The sequence below is a fragment of the Simochromis diagramma genome, unplaced genomic scaffold (assembly GCF_900408965.1).
Source record: "Simochromis diagramma unplaced genomic scaffold, fSimDia1.1 OVJJ01000336.1, whole genome shotgun sequence".
Taxonomy (NCBI): Eukaryota; Metazoa; Chordata; class Actinopteri; order Cichliformes; family Cichlidae; genus Simochromis; species Simochromis diagramma.
In genome coordinates, this window is record NW_024386968.1 from 194,478 (window position 1) to 216,486 (window position 22,009).

Consider the following 22,009-nt stretch of genomic DNA (forward strand, 5'->3'; position numbering starts at 1 on the left):
CGGCGCCCACCTACTTTCCTAGACACAAGGCTGGGCTCGCTGCTGAGGACATTCCACTCAGGGCAATTTCTCGCAAGCTGTCGCCACACTACATTGGACATTTCGAAGTGGACAGAATCATCAGCCCTTCAGCGGTTAAGCCAGTGCTTCTGATTTTCCACAGGGTCGGGGATTCGACCGCTGGGTGGAGTCCAAATCATCACACCTGTCATCCTCACCTGTTTGTGATCCAGTCGGCAGTTTTAAGACCAGCGTACACAACTGTTCTTCGCCAGTTCGTCTGCTAATCCCACATCTGTGATACTGTAGGCCATTCATGCTTTCATGATTCATCCTAATCTTGTTAATACTTACCCTGTTTTTCCTTGTGCTCTAGTTGTACCTCGTCCTCGCAGCTCCCGTGGGAAGAGTGCAAACACAATTCACTCACCTCATCTGCTACTAGTTTCTCGCCTTATATCCCTAGGATATCAGCCGCCTCTTTTCCCTGAGGTAGAAGCTGACGTCACAGTTCCATCTGTCCAACATCACCTGTGATGTAGTTGATGCATTTGGGCCCAGACTCAGGAAGCTCTACTCAGAACCGTTCATTGGCAGCGCCACTATTTGGATCGCCTCCAAATGGCCGCTCCCAGATATGAACCTGGACAAAAGGAATGGCTAACAGCTAAGGACATCCCTCTGAAGGCCCTCTCCTTTAAGTTCAGTCCCCATTTTACTGACCCTTCAGTAGTCAGACTCAATCTTCCAGCATCCATGCACATTCACCCCATGTTCCATGTCTCCCAGGTCAAGTTAGTCCACAACAATCCATTCCTCGAGGGCAAGCTTGATTGGCAGCTTAATGTCTGACATCATGCTTGTGCTGGGGAGAGACAACAAGAAAAACCACACAGGAATGGTTCGAAACATCCAACATGTACATTCCTCACTCTCTCTCAGTCAGGCTCAGGCTCACCACACCAGGCATAGAAGTAGAGAAACCTGTTCACAGGGCACAGAGGGCCACAAATCCACAGCAGCAGAGCAAAAACACCCAGCATAACAGGAGCCAAGATTACAACCATTCAGTTCCAGCAAACACTGATCCTTCAGCCACTACCTTAAGTAGTGACCTCCACTAACCCGCGATGAGCACTGCCCATGAACACACACACGAAAAGGAGGAGAGAGAAAAACTAGCATGCGACAGAATAAAAAAACTAGAGCTGAAGCCAGAGATGACTGAGGGACCATGACAGGGCTGAATTTAAACATGCTTATGTAACTCTACATTATAATTATCTAGATCTTTATCGTGTATTATTTTTCCTTATGCTTTGTGCATTTGATTGCAGTCATATACATTGTGCTACAGTGCTGTGTAGGTGTTCGGGGATTTCTACTCCATAAATCAAGACAAGATCGACTGTGGGATTAAAACAATGAGGCAGCTTATTTGCATTCTGACACTTCAAAGTAGCCCAATAATGAACTAAATGCACTGTTTCATCATCTACATTGATCAGAATGTTTTATTCATTCCAGAGGAAATTATTCAAATTTGAAAGTTATATAAGTGAATGTAAAAGTCACCCAGTGGAATTGAACTGGACACTAAATCTGATGAAAAATCTGAGTAATAACATGAAGCTCTTAATAAGATATTTGAAGTTTATACATCTACATTCTCACTTGAAAATATCTCAAAAGTTTATATTGTGTCACAGAAAGATTATTAAATAAATGCATTTGAGCATATTTTAGAAGTAATCGCTTCACTTTTGGACGTGGGACAGAGTCATTGTGTCTGACGACTCTGTTTGAAACAGGTTGGTTCACATTCTGATGGCTTCAGTTTCAGGCTGCACTTCCTCTTCACAGTCATCTCGTTAGCCAGGGTTCCCAACTGCCTTGGAGGACCTGCTGAGTGACAGCGTACTGGGTTAAGCTGTTGTCCCTGCAGCAGTTACAGGGTCCTGGCTACTGGCCATACTGGTTTATTTTCAAGAGTTCACAGTCTAACTCCAGTTCACTGAGCCTGGCCTCCTGAGCTACAAAAAGGCCACATTTATTACAAGTAACATTAGATTTAAAGAGCATTGTTTTTACCGTTTTGTGTTTTATAATCAGTGAGTTTACAGAGCGTGATTCTTTGTTTTGAGGTTTTAGTGTTTGAAAATGTTTCATTTTAGTTGAGTTTTTATTAGTTTCGGGGGGGGGGGCATCCTAACATGTATGTTTGCCTCTTCAAAGCGTGACATGCATACTCATGCAGAAGTTGCAGTGACAGCAGAGGGAGATGTTGTTTAAGTCAACATGAAAATAATCAGAGGAAAGAGTTCAAACACACATTATTTACGCTTTTAGAAAAAAAAATCTTTAAATGAATCCTTAAACAAACAGAAAGCCGGTGAAGGGAGCCGAGGACGGGACAAATGTACTCGTGTTTGCGAGTTAAAAGACAAGCTGCAGCATCTTGGACAAACAGTAAGGGGATCTTCTCATAGGTCAAAACAGAGCTGATTACAGTAGTCCAGAGGTACTGTGACAGAAGCATAAATGAAATGTTCAAAGTTTGAAGGTGGATTTGTGCTTGGATAAAAGTCTCAAATGATAAAAAGTAGCTTTGATGATGGATTTTATCTGCGTATCAAGAATAAATCACAGTTTGACACCAAGATTAGTCAGTGTTGGTTTAGCACATGGCTGCAGGGGATCCAGGTCGCAGCACACACCACTGAACACGATGACTTCAGTATAACTTTCATTGAAATTTTAAAAATATAAAATGCCATTCAGGCTTTGATATCAAAAAATTATAAAAAGGTTAATGGTGAACTGGACTTTATGCCGAAGCAGAGCGTAAAGTGATTCACGAGCCAGCTGTCCCATCAGGTTATATGGCCAGTGATCAAGTAACAAGTTTATTTAGCCATTACTTGTCTCTTGCATTTACTTATTACATTCGTTGAGTTTCACATGCGGGTCAGATCACACATAAGTGTAACAAACTACATAGTAATGAGGGCTGGAGCATATTCCAGTTGCCACAGGGCAAGAGATGGAGTTCACCCTGGACAGGTCACCAATCTATCGCAGGGCTAACACATCGAAACAGACAACCATTCACATTCACACCTGGGCAAATCAGAATCCCCAGTTAACTTAACCCCGCTAACTGCAGCCTTTCGACTGAGGAGCGAACCCACACAGAGTGAACATGTAAAGTCCACACAGACTGGAGCCCAGGACATCGCTGCTGTGCGGCAGCAGTGAGAACCACTGCGTTTCCCCTGTGTTGTATTTATTTCTCCTTATTCATTTCAGTTTTATTCAAATCACAACAGCAGTCACCTCGAGGTGGGGTTGGACGATTTGAGGAAAATCTAATATAACAATATTTTTTGACTATATCACACAATATATATCATGATATGTTTAAATAACCTCCTAAAACTAATGTTGTTTTCAGCCATATAGTGCTTAACTGGTACACTCATTCAAATCGACCACTCAGTGTTTATTTTCTACTTTAAATACCAAAAATCTGAAATGAAATGTTTTATTTTAACCATTTTTAACCATCAGTTGCAGACAGAGGTTTATTGCAAATGCCTGTACTGTCACACTAAGTCTCTTTCTGTAGTCAACACTGGACCTTCACCAAACAAAAATGGACATTAAGCAATAATTCACAACACAAAATAAAACCATTTTAAATAAAAAAGGTGCTCTTTTGTGCTAATAACATATCAAATTTGTAAAATAAAAAATGTGATGACCTCAAATTACAGAAACAAAGGAGGGCTCTGGCATTTGTAGTCGGTGAGGGCCACTTCAGGACAAATGGTAAAAGGCTCCCATAAATACACTTGTGGAAAGAAGATTGGAGGATGTTGTAGAAGTAAAGGGCGAGCTGACATTATATTAAACCCTATGGATTAAGAATGGGATGCTACTAGTGATGTGCCAAGGTTTCAGAGTGTGTGTCGAGTCATTTGAAGTCGTGCTGGTTCAGGAAGTGGTTCCAGTGCTGTCGGATTTAACTTCCTCTCACATTTCTGTCAAATCTGACCGATTTACAACTTAAAACACTCATAAATATTGTGTTTTACATCTGATTACCTCAAGGCCTTACAACATCCTCCACACTATGCACTTGAACATATAAAAGTGATGAGCACCACCTTTGAACTGAATTTTGAGTGTTTTAATCAACCTTGTTCCATCTGTGTCGTTCCCAGTCAAAAGTGAAATGAATGAGTGACGTCTTTCTTGATCTATTATGTTCACAAGATTATCAAGTTATCAGATTCCCAAACTTTGGGGTCCACACCACTTTCCCGGTGGGGTGACCCTTCAGCCTTCAGCTCCTGAAGCAGCAGCTGAGGGGTAAAAAGGGAAAGTCACCACCATCATCATCATCATCATCTTTATTTATAAAGCACTTTAAAACAACCATAGCTGAGGTAAAGTCCTGTACATTCTCCCTCGCCCTTCATGTTTCATGTCTGCGTGCCTTGTTTCCTGTTTTATTTTGAAGAGGTCTGGTATCCTGTTCAGTGTGTTTAGTTTCACTTCCCCTGTGGCTTATTATGTGTGTTATAATCAGCTGTTTCCCCATGTGTTTCCACTTCCGCTGATCACTTCCTGTGTGTTTCCATTCATTCCTCGCCCGTCTGTTTTCCTGCCTTGTGTCCATGCCATGTTTCCAGGGTTTTGAATTCATGCCAGGTCTTCATGTCAGGTTTCTATGTTCTTGTTTCTTTTCCATGATGTTTTATGTTTAGCCTCAGTTCACCCAGTTTAGGTTTAGTTTTGCCAGCCTTAATAAACGGCTCGTTTTCTGTTACGTCAGGTTTTGTCTCTCTGCACTTGGGTCCACCTCCTCACTCCACACAGTCAGCATCTCAGCCAGACTGTGACAGGAGAGTGTCTGATGAAATTAAAAATAACTTTCATAAACACTTTGATAATGACATGTACACAAAGGTATGTCATTTAGGATTGATATATCTCATTATTACATATGAATTTCTATTATTATCATATTAAAACTTGGGTTGTCTTTGTAGTCGGTGCAAACAGTGTATCTACAGCTTTGGGTTCCTCAGGTTATCTGTAAAATGGCCACACAACAGTCCTAATGTTTGTATGTGAAACAGCAGGTCACTCTATGGTGATGAAGACGACACATGCTGCATGTTATTGTTCAGTGAGGTTTTACACTGTAATCATACAACTATACATGTATCCACGTACAATTATTTGATATTCTGAAAACCCCCCTTGTTGTTTTGAACAAACAAGTCTTTATAAAATCCTCAGCAGGGTTTTACTTTTTGTTGCTAAAGCAACAACAAGAAGAAGAAAGTGACAACAAAGTAACAAAAGCAGTTTTGTGTCAGGAAGGTTTATTGACGTTGAATTTCTATGGAAGAATGGCAAATATAATCCCACAGTTTAAAACACATTCAAAATTGCATAAAATGTGTATTTAAGCTTTTAGTATTTTCCCGTCTTTACAAATATTTTAAATGTAACAGGTGTTAATAAAACTTTATAAAAGGCACTGCTTTTGGCGAGATGTAAGCTGTGGTACACACGAATGATGAACAGAGAACTGCAAACACACAAGATAAAACCTCTGAGACACTTAAATACAAACTTTGATTTGACACGCTGAGCAGCGGGAGAGTGACATCATTCACATTTCAACAGGGCGACTCGCTGTTTCAGTTACATTTGTGTGAAGGCTACTCAGCTCCAATCAGCAGCACCTACATTTGTGAAATTCTCACCTTGACTTTTCTTGTGTTTTTTTTGTTCAAAGCTGTTGAAAATCACACGTTACACCGAATTCAGCTTGAAACCATTAACTTTAAACAAAACGGACCCACACGGGAGAACAGACACGGATGCTTTTTGTAATGTTGTAAGGCTGTTGGCTTTGTGCTGCTGGAGCTTCTAGGATCTATAGATCATCCATAGTCTAAGCCAGCTATTCTAGGCTTTCCAACCATTTCCACACTCAAACCCACTTTGCATCATTACAAACAGTCCATGAGGTTTAACTAGTGCATATATCAGGTAACAAAAGGCTTCCTAGTGGCACATGTTGAGACATTAAAAATGCAAAGCAGACCAAAACTTCCACTCAAGCCAAACTTTAATGTGAATTCAGAATCTTCTCAGATTCAGTGTGAATGTGCACTTACTGCTGACCTAAAACCACATCATTCATTCTGATAGCAGGTGACAGAGGAGAGAAAACTGCCTTGGCCCAACATTTGGAAGTTTGCGGTGGTCACTGCATCACACACTTCTCTTTCTGTTGTTTAGCATACTTCCTCCTGCGCTGCTCCAGGCCACGCTCCAGACGCTCATCCTCCTCCACAGCTCTGAGGACCAGAGGAGAGATGGTTACAAGCTGCCTGCACATGCTTTTGTGCTGGGAAAACTGTGGATGTCCATTTTTCTTTAAAAGTGTCTTTCAGTCATTTAGGGTAGTGACTGTGAAGGGAAGGCTGCTGCTGCACAGACCGACAGAGAGGGGGATGAGTGAGGTGACGGCAGCTCGAGAGGAAGAGCAGGTCATCTTCTAACTGGAAGGTTGTGCTTGTATGAACGTATATGAATGGCTGAGACCTTATAAGGCACTCTGACCCAGGTCATTTACCATTTACAAACAGAAGGTGAGGTCAGGTAAACAGCAGTAAATTCCTCATCAGAAACTAGTAAATCTGTTCAAAAACTACTGATGTTATCACAGACTTATTGCTGAGCGAAGAGGTTCAATAAAAATGCAAAAAAGATGGACGTAGAGTTTGAAAGTGAATATGAAACCGTGATTTGCCTCCAGGCTCGTTGTGATGCTTCATACAGGCTAATGAAATCTCTTTTTAGTTGAATCTGAAAGTGTAGGAATAGTTTATCATGTGTGTATCGTGTGTCTCACCCTCTCTCCTTGGCATCTATACTGTGGACCAGTTCATCCCTCTGGTTCACCAGTGACACCAGCTCCTGAAGCAGCAGCTGCTCTCTGTGTTTATGGGCCTGAGTCTTCTGCCACTCTGCAGCACACAGACACAGAGGTGGGACAGAGAACAGTTTAGGGAGGAAACGAGCTGCTTCTTACTTTTTTTCTGTATAGATGTGGAACTTACTGTTACAAAGTAAGTTCCATATACCAGGATATCAAGTGGCAACGTTCATAAAAAGTCAAGTCAAAAAGGAAATCTGACGTCGAGTTTCACGCTGAATTTCGTGGCTGTCAACTGTGCTTGATAAGACCTGCCAAATGAAAGGCTGACGCTCTGTGCAGGGACGTCACTACACAGGTAATATTTCTAGTGACACAGACACTGAGTGACTCCTGGCTTGGTGTGGAGTGAGAGGTTGAGTGATTAGAGGGTTGTGGCCACTCTGCTGTTGTCGACTCTGCAGCTCTGTTTTGAAAACATGTGCAGTGGAAAACACGTGATGAGTACTGAACTCTCTGAATGCTTCTTCTTTTTTACCAACTGGATTTTCTTGTTGTGCAAATTCTATTTAATTTGTCTCTATTTGTCGAAAAAGTGAGGGAGCTAGTGTCAAAGGTCACAGGAAGCTGTTTGAAGTGAAACATCTTCTGTTTGCACAGCCAAAGTTACTGAGGAAATTCATGTGAATGAGTTTGATGTGATTTAAAATGAAAACTTTTGTGTCACGGTTTTGTTGAGGTGGGCTGTGAAAACATTTCCTCCTGCCAAGTGAGGATGGAAAGGAAAAGTTTACTGACAGGCTAAGTCGGTGGTTCAGCCTGTATGTAGTTATACTGCATGTATTTTGTATTTCGGCTGCCACTACATGTATGCAGCGCACCAAATAGCAGCTGATCTCTCAGTAAGGATTTGCTTTCAAACAGAGGGTGTCAGTTCCCATTTCTTAGCTCTGCTGACACATCTCAGGAGCTAAACTAACCCTAATCAAGGTTTTAACTCCACTATGGGAACATGAAACAGTTTAATACCGTCAATTGCCATCATGTCCCTCAGCTCCTTGTTTAACAGCTCAAATCTTCGTTCCAAGTCTTGTTCTTCAAGCCTGTTAATCAGAACAGATGGAAATGATTTACGACACACAACATTTGTGTTTCATTTAACTTTGTCTTAGGTGGGAACCCCCAGCCAACATGTGAACCAAGATCCTTGCTATAAAGTGTTATGACAGAGTTGACCACTCCACCATAATAGAGGTAAAATACTAAAATCCAAGATGTGTGTGTGTGTGTGTGTGTGTGTGTGTGTGTGTGTGTGTGTGTGTGTGTGTGTGTGTGTGTGTGTGTGTGCATATGAATGGGTGAAGGTAGCATGTAGTAAAAAGCACTTTGAGTACTCAGAGTAGAAACGTGCTATAAGAGTATCACTCAATTTACTAAATACACCAATACGACCACCTGCCTAATAATGACGTTCCCGTCGAGACGTGGACTCCACTGCAGCCCTGCAGATGTCCTGTGGTCTCTGCCACCAAGATGTTAGCAACAGATCCTTAAAGTCCTGCTGGGCCTCTGTGGATCTGACTTATTTACTTTCTAATATTTTACACACCAACAGGAGTCATGATGAAGAGATAATCACCTCACCTATCAGTGGTCATAATGTTATGTCTGATTGGTGTACATGAAGCAAGTCAGCAACTTTGTGCTGAGATATACAGTACTATGCAAAAGTCTTGAACCACCCCTTACTCCTTTAAGACTGTCCTGTCATGTCAAAGTGGTTCTTTGGACACCGGCTGCTTTTTCACTTATGTTCAGTTCTGTGCTTGGACCTGACCATTTTCACAGGACTCCTCATTGTAAGGTAAAAACAGACCTACAAAACATGTATTCCTCATATACAATATATCTTAAAGTCACGTCCTTGAGAAAAAGGAAAGATCCCCATCTGCTGACCCATCAACTGGTTACCAAAGCCTCGTGATAAATGGTGTCAGTGGAAGGATGGCCACGGAGAAACCATTCTTAAGGAAGGAAAAGAGGAAGAAAAGGCTGGCATGTGCCAAAATTACACAAGAACTCTCTGACATAGTTTAGGGCTGCATTCAGTAAGTGCTGTCTTAGAGCTCGTCAGAGTGAATGGAATTATTAACACAGATCCACCCTCTGGTAAATGGACTGATTCTGATACAGCACTCTTCTACTCTGCCAGAGTACTCAAAGCACTTCATATAACACGCCACATTCATCTTCTTCTATGATTTTAAGTGCTCACTAACTAACATTCACACACATTCATCAGAGAGCAACTTAGGGTTAATATCTTGCCCAATGACATTTGGCCTGCAGCCTGGGATTGATCCACCATCTACCTCGTGAGCTACAGCCGCCTATCTGGAAAACATCTGGCTGACAGCAGCTTCATTAAACAGTAACCCCAAACACACTGCGAGTGCATTAAAAGCATACCTGATAGGAAAACCACACTATCAGTTATGGTTTGGCCTGCGCAGAGCTTGGACCTTACTATTATAGAAGCAGTGTGGGATAAGAGAAGAGAACAGATACAACCGATGAAGAATGTCCTACGTACTAATCCTGAAGATTACATGAAACATTGTGTAGGAGAGTTCAAGCTGTGTTGTAGAATGAAGGTGGTTATACTAAATATTGACTTTCAAGCTTGTTCAATTTGTACAAACTCTGTTTTTTTTGCCTTAAACGCTGTGATTTTATGTATTGTCTGTGAAGGTTCTCAGTCATCCAGGTCATCGTAGTCAAAGGAGCTTGCAAAGAAAACTGGAAAACACTAACATCATGTGGTCTGTTTAGTAGCTATTCTGGAGTTTTCTCAACAACATGGCTACGGTGTGGTGAATGATTATGAATGGACTTTAAAGTTCTCACAGATTAGTACTATGGCCTCCTGGTTGTCTGCACCGTCCTGTTATTTTAGGGGAAGTTACAGAGCAGGTCACCTACTAATCAGATAAGTTGGTCGTTTGAACCCTGGCTGCTTCAGCCAAGCACGTCAAATATCCTTGGGCAATATACTAACACATCAAGTATATACATATTTGTAACCTGTCTCTGTGCTGCTAAATGAGCCAAGAGGAGAGATTTTTGTCTTAATGTCAGTGATATACTGGTATTCTACAGTTTCCTCTGCACAATGTGTGCAGTGTGTGTGTACAGTGTGTGTGTGTGTACAGTGTGTGTGTGTCTTACAGTAGCTGTAGATGGTCCTGCCTCCGGATTAAAGCATTTTTCTTGTTAACCAATGTGAACCATTCCTGAATCAACCGCTCCTCCTCCTCCTTGTCACTGCCTGTGGGGTAAAACCATCATTAATGTCCCGTCTTGGTTATCGTCTTCTTTGTTCTCTTTCTTAGATTAGAACATGGTGGGCAGGTAGAGCGGGTATTTTACCTGTTTCCAGCAACTGTCTGAGTTTCCTCTCCACCACACCTGCTCTGTTATCAACGTGATTTTGTTCTGCTTCCAAGGCTTCCATTTGATTCAGCACGTACTCGCTCGGGTCCTAGATACAACAATAATTACTCACTCTGCAGACGATGAGAGGAGAACAAAAGATTCTCCACAGACTTCCTGACGCACTTTACAAATTACAGTTAAACAGCTGCTTGCTCACCTGGCCCTCTGGTCTTCTGTCCTTTAACGCAGCATCCATTCTCTCTGCATGAAAAAAATGTAAAAATGAGCCACCAATCATTCATCATTATGTCCAAGTTCTGTTGTTGTTGTTGTTGTGTTTTTGCTTTTAGTTTAAGTCAAAGAGAACTAACCAGTTTCTGACTTCCTTTGGGCTTCAGCCTGCAGAGACAAACAACATCCACACACAATGTAGATAAGACAAAGAATGACATTTCAAAGGAATAAACAACTCAGGGGAGGCAACATGAGGTAACATACCACTGATATGTCTCCTTCTTCGACTGACCCGCTCCTGCGCTGTGACCTACGCTTCTTAACCAGGTCAGCATCTCTGACATGAGAGAAGCTAGACTTGAACAGAAAATGAGTCCGTGGTGGCGCCACCGGAGACTGAGCTGCACTCACCCCAGCAACCTGCGAGCGTTTGGTTCTGGGAGGCGGCACCACGTCCCTGCTGGCTTTACTGTCCTTCTCTGCAGTGCTTACACTCCCATTAGTCTCAAGACTTATACCCTCCTCCTGGAGCCTCTGGGCGCAGTAGCGAACAGTTGCCTCGGGGTCGTCTTGGGCCTCCCAGTCCCCTGCCACAGCATAACTGGACTCACTGGTGTCTTTGTCTATGTGAAGCACACTGAGCTCCTGGCCAGTGAAATATGTGCGGATCTGGTTAAGGTAGGTCATGACAATGAGGCGGTCAGGCACTGCAAGCATGACCATGTCTGAAGGCTCCATCAACCTTGAAATTCCAAGTTCAGCAAAGCCATTAAAAGCCTGCAACATGTTCAAATAAAAGGACATTATAAGGACTTCCCATATATTAAGTAATCAGTACTTGTAATTTCATGAGAATATAGGAAATTATTAACCACCTTTTTGTTGTTTTGCTTGATGTCATATGGATCCAACATTTCAAAATTACTAGAAAAAGACAAAACAGAGCAACATACCACATTTATCTGTTAAGTTTTCATTGAACCTTTAATTAACCAGTATATGCACTGACAAAGATTATTTTTCAAGGAAACCTCGCCAAGAAAGCAAACCAAAAACTATAAAATCCTGTGCAATGTGTAAAACTAATTTAAAATCAAGCATAAAACGACACGTTAAGACTGAGCAAGCAGTAAGTACAACTAAACAGATAATAAAAAGCTACTCTGTATTGTGTTGGCACATGGGATCCTTAAATTTAGTTAAATCTGTTTCATAGAGACTACTAGTATTTTTTTTTCACAGTGTTGTGCAAATAGAAGGCGTGAATGGACAAGGGATGTGGAATGCTAACATGCAAATAATCCCAGCGGAAGAGGTTGCATGAACGTCACAATGGACCTATGGAATCTTGGACACCCAACATCTAGACCAACATCAAAACAACTATTAGTTCAATGTACCAACATCCGAAAGAAGATCACGGGGAGATATCATCATCCCCGCCATCTGAGATTGGGTACCAAGCTCAACAGGTGCGTGAGTGCGAGAGCAGCTGACCTGAGAGATAAGATCGTGGCTAAACTGGAAACCCTCCGTGCCAGATTAACCAAGACTATGTAAAGTACCCTCTGATGGACTAGTAGAAGGTGTGAATGCAGCTTTATGGACAATCCCTACTGCGACCATCACTGAAACCAGCCAGCTGGTCTACACCACGGCAGCAGTGATAATTGAGATGTTGGGTATAAGACACACAGCAACAAGGAGCAGTACCCTCCATGGAGAAGGAAACTAGAGGTCAAGATCAAGGCAGCATGGAGGGAAGTTGGGCAACTATCGGAGATGGGGTGTCTAAGAAGTACAGCAAGCTATTCACACCTGAGGCCTTAGAAACTACCAAGCAAAAACTAATAGCCTTGGCCAGCTGTTTGAAGAGATATACCAGAGAGACAGAATCCAGGAGAATAAACCAGATGTTCTCAGTGAAACCATCCAAGGTGTTCTCTCAGTGGCAGGAGAACAATTTGAGAACAGCTCCACCAAGCCTGGAGACAAATACTCGAAGAGCATATGGGAGAAGGATGCAACCCATAACAACAATGATCAGTGACTAGATGAGCTAAGAGCAGACCATAGCAACCTCCACGAAAAGAGTCCAGTAACTATCACAGTGGCAGGCATTCAAGAAAGAGTATCAAGGGGCAAAGATGCCCCTGACACGATCCAGCACATAACAGCAGGGAGCAAGATGCTAGCAGGCAGGGAATACACAGAACGCCATAACCAAGTGGTCGGAATAGGATACAGGAACATCAGAGCCTGAGGTCCTGAGGTCAAAATGGGACATGCCCATCAGGGCGGTTGAGAATGACCAAGCTTAGATCCAGTAGGACTTCAACATACAGACGGACAAACTGGTGATGGCTAACCAACCAATATAGAATTGGCTGACTACATAACAATCAAAGCACTACATTTTTACATATACAATTAGCATTAAAACACACAGAGAGGTAGCTAAACATTTGGCCAGTGAACACCTGGAAAGCTGCACACAATAGCTGATGTTGCTTATAGTCAAGCTAAAAATTAAACTAGCAGTCCACAGTCTATCCAGTAAGGGTGATAGGGCAACTGTTTCTTACATCTTTTCTGGGTGGAAGTGGTGTAAGATGGCACAAAACGCGAGGCCGTTCCTCCAGGAAGTGCTGAAATTGTTAATCTTCACTCCCTTGTGATTCTTTGTGATCTCCTGACACCATTCCAGTAAGGACTGACTTGACGTAACTAAGGTCGGACTTCCCGGTGGATTCTAGAAAACACAATAAGATTATTTTGAAATTATAGTGACACAACTTTTGACATAAAGTGCAGAATTACACATTTTTAGTTGAATAGGTTTAATGTGCATTAAACGTTAAGGAGTTTAAAGCTTTTTCAGACACAGCCCCCGTTTTTAGGGGTCACATTTATTTAACAACAGTCAGAACCTGTTTTATAGACATGCCGAGGCTACTGTGTCATTAATTAATTAAAGAATTATTTATTTGGGATTTTCTCCAGTATACAAAGTGCCAAAAGTATTTGCTCATCTGTCTCCACATGCATATCACCATAACACCCCATTCTTAATTCATAGGTTCTAATAAGATGTCAGCCCACCCTTTGCAGTTATGACAGCTTCACTTCTTTTGGGCAACCTGGCAACCAACAAACCCAGAGCACATCTCCACTTCACTCTAGAGTCCAGTGGTGCCATGTTTTACACCACAGCATCAAATGGTTTGCATTGCACTTGGTGATGTAAGGCAAGGATGCAGCGCTCACCCATTGAAACCTATCTCATGACGCTCCCTACGCACTGTTCTTAAGCTAATCTGGAGGCCGCATGAAGTTTGGACGTCTGCTGTGATTGACTCTGCAGAAAGTTGTCGACCTCTGTGCAGTATGCACGTCATTCTCAATCACTTTCACTATGTTATAATATCACCAACAGTCGACTGTGGAATGTTTAGTTGTGAGGAAATGTCATGACTGGACTTGCTGCATGGGTGGCATCCTGTCACACAGCCATGCTGTGATTCACTGAGCTCCAGAGAGTGGCCCATTCTTTCACATATGTCGGTCGAAGCTGTCTGCATGCCTAGGTGCTTGATTTTATACACCTGTGGCCAAGGAACACCTGAATTCAATGATTTTAATAGATGAGTCAATATTTGTAGCAATATAAATCACTCTTTTGTTTCTTTAATAGTCTATATCAGGGCAATTGGATTACAAAGATCGTTAGGCCAGATTTTCAAAACAAGGAATTTGTACCAGCCAGTAAGCAGCAGGTTATTATAAATTTCAAACAAACACAATGTATTGACAAACAAGTAATGTTTTTTCAATGTTTCTCTTTTAAATCTGGTCATAACTCACATGGAAATAAGCATTTTGATCATACCTGACTCAAGTGGAAGTAATACAAACTATTTGTGATATTTTCCTTTCAAAATAAAATAAATGTTTTGATGACATCAGACCCAGCACATCTTAAAGAGTACTTAACAGAAGTAAAAAAGAGCTATCAATTCTATCAAAGCTATCAGTGCACAAACCCATAGCAGTAACACATAAATACAACATCTACAGCTACACACTGAGGGAACAGGTTTTTTTCTAAATCTACACCTGTGATTGGGCGTGGCTTGTTAGACAAGCCACATTATGTTGATATATAGGATACAGTTACTTTGAAATTCCTAATGGGAGAAGTGACAGATTTTTTTCTGAACCAGGAAAGCGAATTTTGACTCATAAGCTGAGTCAGTGCAAACCAAAGGCAATGATGAAGAGCACCGTCAGTCAGAGAGCAACGAGAGCTGATTTTTACAGAGTTCACGTGTGAAAAGCTCGATTCACAGCTGGAACTTTCTTAACATCAGGGAACTGGTTCGTGTCAACATCAATCCAAAACTTTATTGGTCCGTTAGCGTGACGCTCTTGTGGAATGGCTCGTCTAGGTAGGGTTAAACTGACGGTTCTCATTCTCAATCTTCTGCTTTTGGGTTGACAAACAAATGTTGCATCACAGACTACTTGTGTCACTTGTAGAAATACGTTTAAAACAACACATTGCATTGTGGGTAGAATATTGCACTAAGCTGCAGGAAGTTCTGTTGGAATTACTGAAGGCTTTGAAAACATGTTTTTCTCTGTTTTACTCTGTTTCTGGCAGGACCATGGGCAGCGGCACTTGGAGGTTGCTACTAGGCCACCATTTGAATAGGTTGGGTGTACATACAGCCTGACTAATAGTTGGCTAAAGGTCTTTTAGCTTGGTTGATGGTTTATAACCATCAACAAGCTTCTGGCATAATTCTAACTGAATATTTGGCCACTCTTCTTGTCAGTTGATTTGGTCAGCTTCCTGGCACAGACAGAGCTTTTAAAGTCAACAACTTTTCAGTAGGGTTGAAGTCAGGGGCCAGGGATAACTCAGTAGGTAGAGTGTTCACCCCCATGATCAGAAGATCAGGGGTTCAAATCCTTTGAATGGCTATCCTGAGGTACTCTTGAGCAAGGCAGCGTCCCTGCACACTGTTCCCTGATTGGTAGATTCACCCTGTCCATTGCTTCACTGAGTGAATGGGTTAAATGCAGATGACTAAGCAATTTCCTACGGGACAACATCTTAAAATTAGTTTGCTTTTTCTATCCCAAAACTGGTTTTGACACATGATTGAGATCACTATTGGAACACCCAGTTGTGTCCAAGTGCTACCTATGTACGTGCTGAATTGAGGTAAAGTTGAAGAATTTGAAGGTAGTCCTCCTCCTTAATGTTTACATCCATTTTGCGTAGTGTACCAGTCCCACTGGCAGCAAAACAGTGCTCTTCGGTTAAAAAGCCTCACCTTTAGGCCTCCAAATATATTTCTTATCATTATGGCCAAGAAGCTCATTCTTAACCTCGTCTGACTGTTAAAAAGGGCCTGAGGTTTAGTGGTTCCTTGGTTATTACTGAGCATCTTAACAAGTTTCCTCCCATCTAAGGGTGACAGTTTAGGTCTTCTTCCAGACCTTGACAAAGTGGTAAAACTTGTACTAATGTACAGTTATTTGAACTAATAATCTTGGAATCTGCTGTAATTTGGAAAAGGCTCCAAGAGACTCTGCCACCTTGAGCACTGAATATTTTTGTCCATCTGTTTCCTGCACAGGGAAGCACAGTGGTGCAGTGGTTAGCACTATTGCCTCACAGCAAGAAGGTTCAATTTCATGATCAGTCCAGGGACTTTCTGTGTGGAGTCTCTGTGTTCTCACTGTGTCTGTGTAGGTTCTCTCCAGCTTCCTCCCACAGTCCAAAGTCACCCAGTTAGTGGGGTTTAGGTTAATTGCTGATCAACCACAGGTGTGAGCGGTTCTTTGTCTCTATGTGTTACCCCTGTGACAGACTGGCAGCCTGTCGCATCGGGACCCCGGGACAATATATTGGATAAGCAGAAGAGAATAGGCCTCTGTATTACCTGAGCCAATGCCAGTGACACAATGTGCATTGACCACTGCAGAGCCAGAGTACCAAAGGTATCCTCAGTTATCAACCTTGCCCTTGACAGCCTGTGGTAGACCCCTTTATTTTATCCATAACGAGCTGCTTAATCCTCTGGTAACTCTAGTCGTTCAACCTTTAGAGTTTAGAGTCATAATATTTTCACCTCCATGCTTAACTGTGGGATGATGTTCTTTGGGTTATACACAGCATTTCTCTTCTGTCAAACACAGCTGGTCAAGTTGACCCCATGGAGCTCCAGACCAAGACAAATTGATGGTCATTTTATATTTCTTCCATTTTTGAATAACCACACAAACAGTTGTCACCTCATCGCTAAGCTGCAGCACTACAATCTTGTCCTTGACATTCTTGGCAGCTCTTTGGACTTGTCTATCGTTGTGGCGAGGTTGGAGTGGAAGAAAGTGATTCTGTGGACAGGTGTCCTTTATACACACGATAAGCTGGGATGTGTCTGTAATAGATGTATTGATTGATTGCAATCTTGATTGTGACCTGCCAGCCAACTGTGGGAGTCACAATTCTAGCTGGGGGTCAAATACTTATTTATTTCAATGGCATAAATAAGTATTTATGCTTTGGTTGGTGTTCTGTCTCTCCCCATTAGAAACAAACCATAAAAATTTGAGAATGATTATTTCAAATGAGCAACATTTAAAATTCAGCACAGGACCAAATAATTATTTCCACTACCTCATGACTGGCTCGACTACTGGTTGTAGTTTAGTCAAAGGTGCACACCTTCAACCCCAGCAAGAGGCCTTTTGTAAATTTCAAAAGAATTCAGCTAACATTTCTTTACTCCAAGAAATATGTTACATACAGTTATTTGATCAACTGTTCATATACAAATATACAGGTGAGTAAGCTTAAACGTACCTCCTGAGATGGAGATGTTGTTGGTTTCCTGTCCTGCTTAAGGGCAACAACTTGTGACTTGCTGTCATCTAAGGAAGAACAACTCAAACGCTTCTTATTCCGAGGCATCGGTACAGGCTGACCTGATAATTCTTCTCTTGTTTCCCTTTGCCTGGAAATACACACAAATACAAAGCAAATTATAAAAATGTAAGCATCTTTATTCTAAAAGAAATGATTTATTAGTTGCTGATACGTTTCCAGACCATGTTGCTAATTTAAAATCATTTTTGAGTTTAGTTTCATTTTTTTTAAGGGATGCAAACTTTAATGTAAAAAGAGAAAGAAAAATATATACACATACAAGTTATAAATTTCCCCCTCACACATCGTAATGCGTATTGACTAATCTTACCTGAACTCTGAACAACCTGCAGTGACAGACACAAAGCCAAAGTCCAACTCTTCATCTTTCTTTTCCTTTTTTAGTTCAATTTCCATTTGTTCACTATCTTTATTATCGTCTAGATGCAGCCAGTCATCCTGAGAAGCAACAGTACTTGCAAGGTGCCTATCGGTCTTTGCTTCCTGGACTGTCTCCATTACATACTGTTCAGTTACTGCCTCTACAGCCTTCTCACAGGGATCTGTAAAAACGTGTTCGTCTGTAAAAGTCCAGCCTTCAGTGGTCTCACCGAAAGCGTGCTCTGTATCATCTCCACCTGACTGACTAAACTCTTCTTGCATTGCTGCTAGAACTTCCTTTTCCAATTGTAATGTATTGTCATATTCTTGATGGATTGTGACAAAACTTAATTCAGATATCGTACTTGAATCCAGTGATGGTGGGCCTTCCTTTGATTCCTTGTTACTGACAGCTGAACTATCTGAGATTTCAGTGTCGTCTGGGAAAAAATCACTAAGACGTTTCTTTACTCTTGGTTTCGGCACTGGCAAACGTGAGAGTTTTACTGGAGATTCTGAAGAATTATTATCCTCTGCTTGAACATTTTCCTCATTGGTTAATCTGCTTTTCCTTAAGTGTACACCAGCCACTATTTCTGGTTGGTAAACTGGGGAAAGAAGAGGGAGGTCTTTATTATGTTCCACCTCTGACAGTTCTTTAGCTGTTGAAGAAATTTGTGAAGGGCTACCATGCCTTGCTGACTGTGCCTGTTCTCCATTATCAGCTTTAGAGGCTCTTTCTGTAGCTGAAAGGTCACCAGAGAAGGTGCCACTGGAATGGATATTCATACAAGGCTTTGGGATAGAATAAGCTGTTTCTGTTAGGCTTTCAGTTTCTGCAGTGACTGGTGCATCCTCTGACTTTTGAGGAGTTTTAATATTAAGTGCATCAATAGATGCGTCACAAGTTATTGCTGGTTGACTTAGTTCTTGCCTATCACCAACTGCTGCTTTATCAAAGTGGACTGGTTTATCAGAATTCGTAACTGTGACATTTAAATTCTGTGGTGTAATTCCCTTGTCACTCTCAATTGAAGGAAGATGTATCTCCTTAATGAGTGAAATAGTGCCAGTTTTCTCACAAAGCTCTGGTTTTGGGATGATATCGTGAGTTCTTTTGAGTGGGCTTGGGTAGGTAGCAGGTTGTGTAGATATTACTTCCGCATTAGCATCCTTGTTTAATGACTCCACTGGGACAACTTCAGGAAGGCACTTGACAGATACACCATTAAATTTGGGTTTGTGGTCTCGGGTTAAACTATCTTTCTTTCTAAGAGGACGTTTAGGAACTGTGTTTTCACTCTCACACTCGTTCTGTGGCGGGTCTTGAACTTTTCTTCTTTTTGGCTTCTTCCCTCGCTGCGGTACTGAACTGTCACCTTGTGGTCCATCTGAACTAACGTTATGATCACGTGAGGCTTCTTCCAAGGCAACATCCAACATTACTTCTCTATCTTTAGTGGCATCTGTTAGTGTCTCATTTGATGTGGGCTTCTGGGAGGTAGCATTATTTTCTTCCATGCTTATTTGTTCAGGGCTTAAGAAAAACAAAGGACAAACTTCAGAATCATCTGTTCTTAACTTTGTCACATATTTCTACTGTGCATGCAACCGCCTATTAAGACAAAACCAAATCCTGATACACAACAAGTCATTAGAACAAAGCGGCACATCCAGGAAACAAAGGTTAACCTCAATATACAAAGTGACCAATATTGCAGTTCCATACTCCAGTGTCAGTACTGGCTGACTTTACCATCACAAGCATCCTGAGCAGTAAGCATTCATAAGCCAAATAATAGAGATGTTATCATCAAAAATGTACACACCATGCAACCAGCACTCACCCTTTTTCCAGCTGACAAGAAGACAACACCACTCTAACCTCATCCTGTTCTACCTCAGTCTGCTGCCTTGGAAGTAAACCTTCAGTGCACATTGGTGTTTGAACAGCGGCCTTCCCTGTGAGTAATCTTTCCTCTGTATCCTCCATGCGGCATGGCCGATAGAAGCCTCACACCTGTCCTCGATGGGAGTGGTGCAATTTGTAAAGACTTGAAAAAACTCATCCGAAGGGGTCATTGTTGCATCCAAAGAAGAGAGAGGCTTGGGTTGGTGATCAGCTTCAGCTAACCCAGAGTTCGATGGCCCCAAGATTGATGCTACAGTTTCGTAACTGAGAAATGAATTCATATATGAGTGAATGAAAACTGGAACTATGTATAATTTGTCTCCTCTATCAGCATGTAGCTCATTACAGAAGCCAGTAAATATTGGCGATGTGTTCCCATGCAAATGCAGCCTAGTAAAGTTTTCACTTCACTTAAAACTACACATTTGAAAATTAAGGGAGTTTAATATTGTGGTGGGATGTTTTCTGTGGCTTGAGTTCAGGAGAGGGGTGGTGGAGTGGGTTCAGGGGTCAGTGCCAGGGGAGGCTGATTAACCTGGACCTGGAGTGGAGGTGGAGTCAGAGTCACAACGTCACCTGTGCATGTTGGCACAGTGTCAAATAAAGTGAAAAATGCATCAGAAGCACAAGCAGTGTGCGGCATGTCGGGACTACGACTAAACGGAGTATGTTACGGTGGTGCCCAAGTTCCCGACATGCTGTGTACCCATGACCCATGCAGCCATGGAGATGCTGGCTCAAATGGTAGCTGAGCGAGCAGGACAGGTGCTCTACACCATCGGCCCTCCGACGCCCTCCCCCAGTCCAAGAGCGACGTACAGGGCTGCAGTAAGGTGCTAACGGAGTACACAATGGGCTATGGTGGATTCGAGCTGCAAGCAGACCCTGGTTCACCAAACCTTGTGTTGACCGGGGGCATTGTTGGAAGCAGAGTGGGTGGAAATTAAGAGTGTGGATATCCCTTAATATCCCATAGTGCTGGTGTATTAAATGCACAGACTTAAGGCTGTGGTTAGCTCCAGACTTTCACACCCCTTAATGCTGGGACCAGATTTGACTGGATTTAGAAAGCTAATGGGTGTCTGTAGGGGTGACATGTCAGTTTAATTCAATGGAATTGTATTTATATAGTGCCAAATCACAACAACAGTTGCCTCAAGGCACAGCATGCGGACTCTAGCGAGATGGAAACAACAGGGCCTTCACTGGAGAACCCGCCGGTTCCAGTGATTCGCTCCATGGAATATTTTCCACTAGAGCATTCTCGTAAAGGTACTACACTCAGCTTTGACCGAGTGATGAATGGTTTTCTCTGGGTGCCACTTTAGCTCACTGGGATAAGCATGCGGCCATATGCCGTACAGCTGAAAGCAGCTGGCCCTGATTCTGACCCGTGGCCTTTTGCTACATATCTTCCACTCTGTCTGCTTTCAATAGATACATTAACTGTATCTATTGAATAAAGCCAAAAAAGTGGTCTGCCTAGTGCATCCTCCACAGAATGTCTTCTGGTGAACCAGCCTGATTAATCTGTTAAGGCCAGCGTCTACCACCCTGAGACTGACAAGCTGGCGGAGTCGCTGAACAAGACAAGTCAACGAAGTCAAGACAAGGATGAGAGTAACTGGTATCACTGGCTAGACTCCACCGAGTTTTCTCCCTTTTAGTTGCTGTTTGGCAGAAACCCACAGGGAGTGTTGGACCTGATTAGAGAAAAATGGGATGAAGGTCTCACCCAGGGAAAAATAAAATTCAATACATCCTGGACCTGAGAGCAAGGCTTTAGTCCAGTTTCCACAGGAGAATCGCCCCCCTGCCCAGTAACATCAGCAGTGGCTGTACAATAGAGGGACTAGGCTAAGACATTTTGTATTGCTCCCTTCATCAAGCTCACAATTACTCACCAAGTGGCAAGGACCCTCGGTGGTCACACAGGGAGTGGTTGATATTGACTATGAAGTGGTGCGGTCAGACAGGGGTGAAGCCACACAAATATACCACCTCAACCTCCTAAAAGAATGGCGAGAGGCTGAAACTGCTTCTCTGGTGAGCTCGGTTAAGGATCGAGATGAGTTTGAGCCCAGCATACCAAATTCAACCATTGCCCCAGCTTACCCCATGTCCCAGGTCGACAAACTCCTAG

General features: G+C 42.3%; 1 protein-coding gene across 12 annotated transcripts in view; it reads right to left on the minus strand.

Moving 5' to 3' along the window:
- Window positions 1-5,376: 5,376 nt before the first annotated feature.
- The window catches only part of ehbp1l1a (EH domain binding protein 1-like 1a), a 43,738-nt gene continuing 27,105 nt past the window's right edge, over window positions 5,377-22,009 (minus strand). For 10 of the 12 annotated variants that reach the window (XM_040038702.1, XM_040038701.1, XM_040038704.1 and 7 more), the window contains 11 exons: window positions 17,511-17,661; window positions 13,219-13,385; window positions 11,509-11,557; window positions 10,898-11,410; window positions 10,771-10,798; window positions 10,617-10,660; window positions 10,394-10,505; window positions 10,193-10,292; window positions 7,994-8,067; window positions 6,941-7,055; window positions 5,377-6,383 (listed from right to left, as the gene is read on the minus strand). In XM_040038702.1, the coding sequence (XP_039894636.1) occupies window positions 6,290-6,383; window positions 6,941-7,055; window positions 7,994-8,067; window positions 10,193-10,292; window positions 10,394-10,505; window positions 10,617-10,660; window positions 10,771-10,798; window positions 10,898-11,410; window positions 11,509-11,557; window positions 13,219-13,385; window positions 17,511-17,661 (1,447 nt within the window). In that variant the 3' untranslated portion in view covers window positions 5,377-6,289. Of the gene's footprint in view, window positions 6,384-6,940; window positions 7,056-7,993; window positions 8,068-10,192; window positions 10,293-10,393; window positions 10,506-10,616; window positions 10,661-10,770; window positions 10,799-10,897; window positions 11,411-11,508; window positions 11,558-13,218; window positions 13,386-17,510; window positions 17,662-17,904; window positions 19,492-19,801; window positions 20,131-22,009 lie in introns of those variants that run through there. The other 2 variants (XM_040038700.1, XR_005696844.1) reach the window with 2 other exon arrangements.